This window comes from Morone saxatilis, unplaced genomic scaffold, assembly GCF_004916995.1.
Source record: "Morone saxatilis isolate NCDOM2014 unplaced genomic scaffold, NCSU_SB_2.0 Contig20, whole genome shotgun sequence".
NCBI lineage: Eukaryota > Metazoa > Chordata > Actinopteri > Moronidae > Morone > Morone saxatilis.
The window spans coordinates 20,313,245-20,323,828 of NW_023339763.1; the positions used below are offsets into that span (position 1 = coordinate 20,313,245).

Consider the following 10,584-nt stretch of genomic DNA (forward strand, 5'->3'; position numbering starts at 1 on the left):
TTATGGAAGAATTTCCCCGACACTGTGACCAAGAGTAAAAAAATCCACCCACCCCCAACCGAAGGCTTTCACACCCACTGACAACCAGTTTGAGCAGCAGTCACTGCATTGTTTCCCAGATTTTTTAATGGTTCTAAACATGCAGGCAACAGTGGAGTTGCACTGTTCACATGTCCTGATGTAAGGCTTCATCAGTCACTCACACTGCCATGCACACGCTGGCAAGTCAACTGCTGGAAAACAATGCCTAAGTTAGAGAAGGTAGGAGAAAGAGCGGGAGTCCCTGAGCTGTCCAATGATTTGCTTTGTTGGCTGCTTTGTTGGCAAATCTTCCTCCTAAAGTTCCCCCCAGGAAGGGAAGTTCACGATGCACTGGTAATACTAATATATGAATAAAAACAAGAAGGGAGTATTGTGTCTGGTGGTTTATAAAAATGGGATACACTACCATTCACAGTCCATGGGCCCCTCTCTGCATCCAAACACCTCATCTGAATGACTAAACAAAATTACAATAGGTTTAAAGACTGCCCTTGAACCTCCATTGCTTTACTAATATTCAGCCTTTTTAATGACTTGAAAATTAAGTTCAGCAAACAATAAACACACACAAAAAAAAACACTCCTAGGACCCAGCTTAACTCTGTTTGAGTCTCCATTAAATCTGACTGATTGAAGAATTAATGAAGCAGCTATTTGGTTAAACTTGTCTCGATTTTTTTATCAGTGTGTGTGTGTGTATAAAAAAGGAACACAGAATCGATGGCAGACTTCAGATGAGAGCTCCTCTAGCACATGAGCCTTAAATGGCATGTTTTAGCCTTTTAATAGAGTAATTATTCCTTAACAACTCTCTGCGGCAACAGGGTTACTACATTTAGTCGACTGATGTAGTCTAGTCTGGACAAGATAAAAGTCGGTTATAAATAACCGTCATACTGAATCATGATTATAGCCTGAGAGAGATTATAGCTTTTGTGAGAACATGTAATTTTGCATTTGTAATTTTCGACATCAACAGTGTTGACATTTTCCTTCTTGTACTAATTGTAAGAATTTCTTTCTGGCTTGTGGTTTTGTATAAAAAAATACAGTTTTAAGAAAAAATTGTGCACACAAAAGGTCATTATTTACTTTAACAATATCAGAAGCAAGTCTGTTAAAAGTTATAATCCTTAAGATTGAATTAAATACAAGCCTACTTCTTTAGCAATAGCCATTATATGGATTTACCTTCTTTAATTACCTCTTTACATACTGTAGTAGTTTTCATTGCTAAAGGTGGTTTCTGGAAGTTTTAACTAGTTAAATTAAGACCTTTTTAATTATGAATGCAATCTATTTTACATCCATAGTGGCAAAAAAGTACAAAGGATATAAAGCAAAATCGATATTGGTTCCATGTTGGCTTTGTTATGTAGTTGTTACAGCATGATCAATATACATTTTTCCCAAAAACACATTTAAAAGCGAGACTGACAAATGCAACTTTATACAAGTAATGTTAAATTCATTAATCCAGTAAATTTTTATGCTGTCAAAATCAAACCTAAGGCATTTTATGAAATTTTAAGGCCTAAAATTCAGATGACAGGCTGACTTCTTTATTAAAACAATGTGAGATTGTTTGGCTGCACTGTAAACGGACAGACCAGTTGTTCCTCTGTTGTATTTCTGACAAAGTGGTTGCTCAAGAGTGTTTACAGTAGTAATAAACCACACTTGCTGTTGCCAAGACTAACCCTGGGTGTCGCCAAATCAATTGTGACAGAACATGAGTAACTTTAAGTTCAAAAAAGGCCTATTAGATACAATGGATTAGCTTCTTAAACTGTAAACCACTCAGTTTTTTTAACTGCTTTCTTCTATCTCTGCTTTATAATTAACAGCCAAAACCTGCAGGAGCAAAGGGAGCCTGGATACATGACATCAAAATGTTCACTGAAATATGGGCTCAAACAGGACAGGTCTATATAGGACCCATAATTTCCTATACTTTTGTTCAGTGTTTTTCATTTAATCATCAGGCTCGGTTCAACTATTGTACAACAGATTAACACTGACTACTCAGGGACCCTTTAATTTAAGAGATAAGACGTTCCTTTATTAATTCGCCGCAGGGGAAACTCAAATTTGGCATAGCAGCACAGGGGAATGTAGTGCAAAGAGTAGAGAAAGAATAAAATACAATAAAATAAAATATAATAAAAATATAAAAAATATATAGACTATATACAATAAAGTGGAATATGATAAGCCTGTGTATAACTGTACATGTGCAATGTTTCAAGGTATTGTGCAAAAAAAGGAGTTGTGCTCAACAGGTTAATAGTTAACTTCCACAAAAGCACATACAGCACTCACAAAGCAGGGTCTAGGGAATAAAATAAGGTTGTTCTTTCATCTGTGGTCACTTTTCCCTCACTATCTGATCCACTGTGGTCTCCAAGGAAACAAGGCCCAGTGTGATTCATGTGACTCAGTGGTAGTGGCACACATTTGTTTTCTTGTACTCACTTCCTCTGAGCTTGTGTGGGGATGAATGACGAGTAACCCATTTTATGTGTGCATGTGTGCGTGTTTCTTCGTCTGTGTGTGTGTGTGTGTGTGTGTGTGTGTGTGTGTGTTTGAAGGGAAAGGGAAGTACGGTGTCAGGATATGGAGGGGAATCCCTGGAAATCATGCGGATATGGGGATACCCCCGAGGCAAGGGAGACACATGGCGCGAACAGGGCCACTGGCTGGAGATCAGTCTACGAATGAGCACAGATGGATAAGCCTGGGCAAACATTCATGTGGGCATTTAAACCTTGACGCACAAAAACCATAAAAACAGAGTGGTCAGAGCATACAACGAGTTAAGCAAGCATGAAAATTACTGTCTCCAGGAAACACCACGAAGATAAAAACTGTGAAGTGGAAGTTTGATTTGTCTTTGGGAGAGTATGATTGTGTATGTGCCCCCTTATCTCCCTCCAGAGAGCTGAGAGCAGCAGGCCAGGGAGTATAGGTGGAGGCAGAAGGTCAATATTTACCAGCGTCAGCCTGCCTCGCTCTTTTTCTGTCTGGGAGGGTTACAGGGCTGCGGTGAGATCACTCACCCTCCTACTAGAGGGAACTCCCTGCTGCTACGCATTAATCACACAGACACTCCACGTCATCTCAAGGGGCCAGGGGAGGGAGGAGCGTTCATTTAGCAAGAGCATGAGTGTCTGCCGTACAAGGATATGCTCAGCACTCTGATGGCAGCTCCATTTTGAACAGCAAGAAAATAAAATGCATTTACACAGACAAAAAAGTCTAAATATATTTTCTCCTGACCACATGTGCAAACACAGCCATAGCACTACATGCAGTCTGCAGGAGCAGAAGCTGACGCCTTACCTACAGTCTTTAGCATTTACCATTGTCCCACATTTATCATCTGTGGCAACACTGACCCCCGTTCAGGGGAGTGTATTTCAACTAATTGACAGATGTCTCAGGCTATCCCATTTAGCCATGCCACTCAGCCCACCTAAGCTCAACTCAGGCTCAATGCCCTTTTCCTCTGGCTTCAGGAGAAGCAAAATCAATTCTAGACTAGTGGTCTTTTTATGGGTCCTGAAAAAAACGAGATCCAACCTGTAACTGGAAATTATCCTCATTCTAATCAGGTCAGGTCTTGTTTTTCTGCTATGGGACTGTGTGTTAATTTGTCTAATATCTGAGTGCATCCAAATGGATCCGAGAGTTGACAGCATCAGCTCTGATCATGTGGTGTAATCACCATAGGAAAAATGTTAGGAAATCAGTTGCCTTTGTTGTGCTGCTTTTATGTTGTCTTTCTGTAAAGTGTCTTTGAGTATCCAGAAAAGCGCTTATAAATAAAATGTATTATTATTATTATTATTATTATTATTATTATTATTATTATTATTATTATTATTACTATGTAAAAGATTCATGCTTAAGAATAACCATTTTTATTCACAGATATTAAGTTGGTTAGAAAATGAGTATCTTTTGTCACTTCCAAAGTTGGAAACAGAATGTTTTATTGTCGGTGCAGGAGGTGAAAACAGGACTTTCAATTATGTCTGTAAATGAGTTTTAAGCAAATCAATTATTTTTTTAATTAATTTTCTGACTTCACATAAATTCTTGAACATATTATTCATTCATTCATTTTGTTATACAATACTTGTTTTGTATAATGATGAATACATTTCCTTGAATTTCCTTGATTATATTGCTGCTCTTTTCAACTATATACCCGCTTGTTAATTGGTAGCACATCAAGTTGCTGCCAGTGTTGCTGTTCTGTCTGTACTAGGGGCAGTTCAGTTAATCTGCAGTTTTGGATTAAGTCTAATCATCCTCGGATCTATTCGGACTGGGTCTCTCATTTTTGAAAAAATGAATTTATGCACGGGTCAATTTCTGATGGGGGAGATTTTGGTCCTGTGAAGACCTTTACTGTAGACATCAAAATCTTTCTTTTTAAAACCTATTGATTGATATGAAATACTCGATTTTTTTTTTTTTTGTTGAATTATATTAACTTTTAAATCAATACTTGATCATTAATGAATAACTAATTGTCCAGATTTTTATAGTAATAACTCCCTTGTCCATAATCAGTAAACTACAGCGTGACTCAATAGTTTTCTCTGGACATAGCTTTATAGCTGCTCTACTTATACTGGCCACTACTTGTGAGGTCATTAGCTGAGGGTTAGGGGTGAGATGGAGAATTTAAGGACAAGAGGTGTTAACTGAGATTGTGTGTGTGTGTGTGTGTGTGTGTGTGTGTGTGTGTGCAGCTAGAAAACCCCTAACAAGTGCCAAGACAAACAGCAGCGCTGGCATTTAATCTGTGCTTGGAGCAAAGACGGCTAGCGAGCAACACACACACACACACACACACACACACAAACAGACAAAGGAATGGGTGAGGCTGTGTGCTACTCGTGAATGGCTGTGGATAAGATCTTTCAGTGTTTGTTGTCTGATGTAATTATATATAGATCATTTATTCACTGAAACCTACAGAACAATTCAGGATATGGATTACTGTATTGTGTTTATTCAGGCAATGTGACATTTTGGAAACCTTCACCATGTGTGAGCTGATCTGGTGATATAGTGTAGCGCTCTGGGTGCTGCTGGGTCATGCCAGCCTGTGCTACTCTGCCAGCAGCAATCTCAAACCTGCCAAATGGAAGTAAACAGTACCACACTACAAGGATATTCCATCTTAAAGCTCCACTTGGATGGAAAAAAAAGAACTCATCTTGTAGAATTCACCTCCATAACACTTTTTCAAAGGAAATCCACAGCGGCTATTTATTATGTGTCATGGGTAAATTAAATACCTAAGAATCGGTTTCTGCTCTGAACCAGTTCAGCTCTGTTGGAGGAATGAAGTAATATATATTGAGCTCGAGGATAAACTGTCTAACCAACCTCACATTCAACAATTTTTGTTTTTCCTGATTGCCACTTACTCTGCAGACGGACATCTGGTTGGTGGTGAGGGTGCCCGTCTTGTCAGAGCAGATAACAGATGTACAGCCCAGGGTCTCCACTGAGGGCAGGCTGCGAACAATGGCGTTCTTCTTTGCCATGCGACGCGTGCCGAGGGCCAGGCAAGTGGTAATGACAGCAGGCAGCCCTTCGGGGATGGCGGCCACGGCCAGGGCCACGGCAATCTTAAAATAATAGATCGCCCCCCTGACCCAAGAGCCGCCATGGACGGGGTCTCCGAAGTGGCCAATGTTGATGACCCACACCGCCACGCAGATCAGGGAGATGACCTTGGAGAGCTGCTGGCCAAACTCATCCAGCTTCTGCTGCAGCGGCGTCTTCTCTTGTTCTGTAGAGGCCATCTGATTACGGATCTTACCGATCTCAGTGGCCACGCCGGTAGCAACGACAACGCCTATGGCACGGCCTGCTGCAATGTTTGTGCCCTGTGGGAAAAAGAAAGAGAGAAATTAGTGCGCAGGTGAAGCAGAAAAAACTTTATTATCATCTCATTATCACACTCATTTGAAGACATTTGCTGAACATAAAAGAAGACATTTTGGATCAAATCATAAACAGTGATAACCACTCTGAGAATTGCACTAACTACGTTAAACTATGTGTCAGGGTTGTATAGCTTTGTATCAATTCCTGATATGAAGGCAGAAGATAAACATGACTCAGAAGGCTGCAGGGGTGCTTACAGAAAACAGCATGTTCTTTTTGTCCTGGTTGACAGCTCTGGGGTCAGGAACAGGGTCAGTGTGTTTGATGATGGACACAGACTCCCCTTAAGAAAAGTTTGTATGAGACAATTGCACAGTATTAGATCTGTAAGTGCGACAGGTGACTATAAGACCAACAAGTTATACTCACAGCCTAAAGGGGTAGCAAGTACAATCACAGACAATATCAAAGAGACTAAAACTGTAGAACGCTCTTCTAAGTTCATGCAATAAAAGGAGCAAGGGAGCATACTCAATGTGAGATATGTGAAAGCCTTCAAGCAGTACTGTCTGGTGTCTGATGCAATACCTGTGAGGATGGACTGGTCCACTCGCAGGGTGGTGGACTTTATAGAGGTCACTCTGATGTCAGCAGGCACCTTGTCACCAACTAAAAAAAAACAAACAACAACAAAAATGACTAAAGATGAATGTAGGAATGTGCCAATGTCAGTACTGTATGCTTCACACTCACAATGACAATGCTGAGGCATTAGCAGGCACCATGTTCACTGCCTTGGTTTGACCGGTTAGCATTCTAAAATTTGCCAATTAGCACAAAGTACAGCTGATGTGGGAATGTTATTAGTTTTGCAGGTATTTGGTCATAAATTCAAGTATTGGACAAACTGAAAATTGAAATGACCTGATGGTGGATAATGAACTCCTGTGAAGGTTAGATCACCAAAGTCATTATCCTCTAGAGACATTGAACATCTGTTGATATGTTTGCAATCCATCCAGCAGTTCTCAGGATATTTTACTCTCAACTACCAATGTCAGCCTGCTTACAATAGTAGAGGAAAGGTCATAGGATCACCAAAAGTAATTCAAATCAGACAATTTCTGTACAGAATTTCATGGCAATCCACCAAGTAGGTGTTGAGATGATTTAGTCTGAACTAAAGTGGTGGACTGACCAACAGACTAACATTGTAATTCATAGAGCTACGCTGCAAGCACGGTCAAATTACCAGATGACCGAGCTGACAGTAGTATGAAGGAAACAAGACAGTGAAGAGGACAATATATACTTCTAATGTGTTTGCCCTCTGAAAGTTTGGCTTATGCTTGTAAGTGTAGCTGCAAGTGAACACTCAGCTACACCCTCGAATGTCTGTGTTCAAATAATAAATCCTTGAGCAAAGAAACATCGGCGGATTTAGCCCAGGCTCAGGCTGCAGCCACAGGTAAACAACGGCTCAATATAACCTTGATGGAGTCACGTTGCTGTTTTAAAATGATTGATTATTTCCCCTCCCCTTTGTTCTCTCTTCACTCTCTGCAGCTCTCTCTCTGTTCCTCTTGTACTCCACTTCTCTACATATGTCAGACATAAACTACAGATGAAGCCTGCATTGAATCTACAAAATGCATTTCATCTTATCCACCAGTCTTACAGTCTGCTTATTAAGCCTGCATATTAAACTCGTATCTCATAGCCAGAGCATTTTAGTATCTAATGCCCCAAAACAAAATGGATATTGCTTCCTCTTTGTCAGAGCCCGACAATGAACTTTTAATGGAAATATTTTCATAATAGCAGGACAGAGCTAGCTTGTGAAAAATGGATCGTTTGATGTAGTCGATGGCGATGATCTCATAGCAGAGGAAAAGGAAATTGCTCCGAAGACTCCAGACAGATGTAATATTCTTCACTTGTTCCTTTCCAGCCTGACAGACAAGAAAAAGAGACCTGATCATTATTTTGTGTAAAAAGCGCCTCATTAATGCCAACTTGGAGTCCTCAGCCATCAGTGCTTCTCAACGTTAATCGCAACAAAAACAAGGACTCCCAGTGAATCTACCGTGGCTTTTCAAACATGAATGACGTTGGACATCTGTTGAATTTCTGCTTTTCCTCGCTCACATACTGAAAGTGGTTTCCTGGTGATGAGTTTCGGAGTGTTAATTTCTTGATCTTTCTCCATTTCTCTCAGAGCTCCATCATCTCCTCTTGACATTTGCTCAATGGTCTGAGACTCAAGGGGAATTTTTCAGTCCCTTCCCTGACATGACAGTGATGGTGAAAGAGATAGAGGGAGAGATGAAAAAATATGTGTAGTTGAATAGCCTGTACTTCCAAGTCCATATTTCTCTACATATCTCCGGCTGACACCCATAGGTTGTGAGAGAACAAGAGTGGGAGAGGCGGAGGGGGAGAGAAGTGTGTGTTGTGTTTGTGTGGGAGATGGCTGGGGGCTACAGGTTTACTGTAGCAGGACTGGCCAAGGGCAGAAAAGAGAGGCTTTTCAAACGCCTACCCACAGACTCCTGCTCCCCTATCGAACCTCCATTTTCTGCCACGGCCTCCCACAGACGTTTTCCATCTGCTAGAAGAGAAATTTAAGTCCTAATACCAGCCATGTTGACTTCACATAAGCAGAATGTTAAATATCAGAAATTTGTCTGACTTTTTTTCAAAGTGCTTTTAGTTTCAAAAAGTAAGAAAAAATTATAAAAGAAATTGCATTGACCTTAGGATTTATGAATAAACTGGAACGTAGCACATGCACATTTCATCAAAACAAAGAGGAGGTCAGCTGGTTCGGAGTTCTCCTTCCATTTGGTAAAAAGTGGATTGCAAACAAAATCTGAATGTCTTGCATAATATACTGGCAGAGAAGTCTTCATTCACATGCAGGATAACCGTGACTCGTTACTGGGAATGGCTTGGTTTCCATCTCTTCAGCTCCTGTGTAAACCCTCTAGGAGTTCCTGACAACCTGACCGCCGCAGTCACTCCATTTAGAAAACCCAGGAAAGTTCCAGTGGAGGCGCAAATCACAACTGTGTCGTAACCCTGGCTGGCATCATGGGCAATGTACCTACAAGAAGGCAGGCGGGCAGCAGTGGTGGAAACTTGAGTAAATATATTTATGTTCTTTTCTCTCCTCAAAGGCACTTGTGGTGAACAGTGTCCTTTTCCGATACCTCCATACAGTTTATTTTACCCCCTAGAATCAAGTTCCCATGGAACAACCATCGGCTAATCTGAAATACAGGAAACCCTGGGAAATCAATGGAGGAAAGGAAAATATTTGCTTGTTTTCTTTGTCACCATACCCCTACATGTTTTAGTCAGAGGAGTGTGCTTGAAGATTCCTGACACACATTTTCTAAGTGAGAGGAGTGTGTGGTGCAGCACCTACCTCAGCTGTTTACCCCTGTTTAAAGCTGCTTAGCAACAAGATTATGTCAGACAGAACGAAGAGTGTAATATATGACTGTGTACATTTTACAAAAATGCAGCAGTGCGCATAACACTACTTTCATACCTCTTCTCAAAGTAAACTTTGACAGTAAATGCATTATGTACTTAAAACAAGCTGGAGTTCCAGCTATAACTAGTGCCTCGACATCTCTACCAGCTTAAACAAATATCTTCACCTTCTCTGCCTTATATGGCACTTAACGGCAATTCTGAAGTACGATAAAATGGGAGTGCAACAGTACAACAGAGACAAATTTAACTGTTAACTGCCTTTTCTCCATCATCATAAACCTAATATAAATATAATGTCTACTATAATGTAGACAATTTAACGACCAAAAAGAGGAAGTCTTGAAATCTAATTTTCATCAATTGTCCATGGCCTGTTGTCAAAAAGGCACCCTAAAAAAAAGAATAAAACACTGAACATAAAAAAAATAGTCAGTGTTGTTGCAATGTTATTACAATGGGAAAACCAACACGGACCCACCAGCAGCTGCTGACAGTCAGCAATAATATCAAATCTCTTATTCAAACAGCAGATGGCTCATTTTAAGTCATATCCGTCTCCACACTGTCATCACAGGTGTCGTTAAGACCTCAACCCCTTATGAACTTCAGCGTCACAGAGATGAGCCAAACGGAGCACAGAGCGTTGTCATGGTGACACCGTTGGTGTTGACAGTGACGGTGATGGTAGTGGTGGTAGGTAGGGGTAGAACAGAGTCATTTTGGTGCTTGGTACCTGTGTGGGCTTGCCTGCGTCTAGCTGTGTGCGCACGCATGTGTGATTGAGGACACCGGCTGTAACAAGCCCGAATTCCAAGGAAGTGCTACCTTCCACATAAACACGCACACACAGACACATGAGATGTATTTCACATGTTCCCACGCAAGTGATGTAAACTAGTCTCTCTTTAAAAGGAAGGGGAAACAATTTAGTAAAATTGAGGGGGGCTGGTCTGAGAATATCTCACTGATAGTTACTTTGGATGATTTCATTTTCATTTTTGAAACCATGTGCTCAATTCGAAAAGCGACGGCTTCACAATAACCAACGCATGTATCTCTCCTTCACTCTCAGTGCTGTGATTATGAATGAACGCTGTGATCGTACTCTCTCTCTCTCTCTCTCTC

At 40.7% G+C, this 10,584-nt stretch overlaps 1 protein-coding gene across 1 annotated transcript in view; it reads right to left on the reverse strand.

Annotated features, from left to right (window-relative positions):
- atp2a3 (ATPase sarcoplasmic/endoplasmic reticulum Ca2+ transporting 3) overlaps positions 1–10,584 on the reverse strand; it is a 56,408-nt gene that overhangs the window by 25,919 nt on the left and 19,905 nt on the right. The window contains exons 6-8 of the mRNA XM_035666167.1: positions 6,544–6,624; positions 6,213–6,298; positions 5,461–5,954 (exon numbers count right to left, since the gene is read on the reverse strand). Coding sequence (XP_035522060.1) covers positions 5,461–5,954; positions 6,213–6,298; positions 6,544–6,624 — 661 coding nt within the window. The remainder of the gene's footprint in view (positions 1–5,460; positions 5,955–6,212; positions 6,299–6,543; positions 6,625–10,584) is intronic.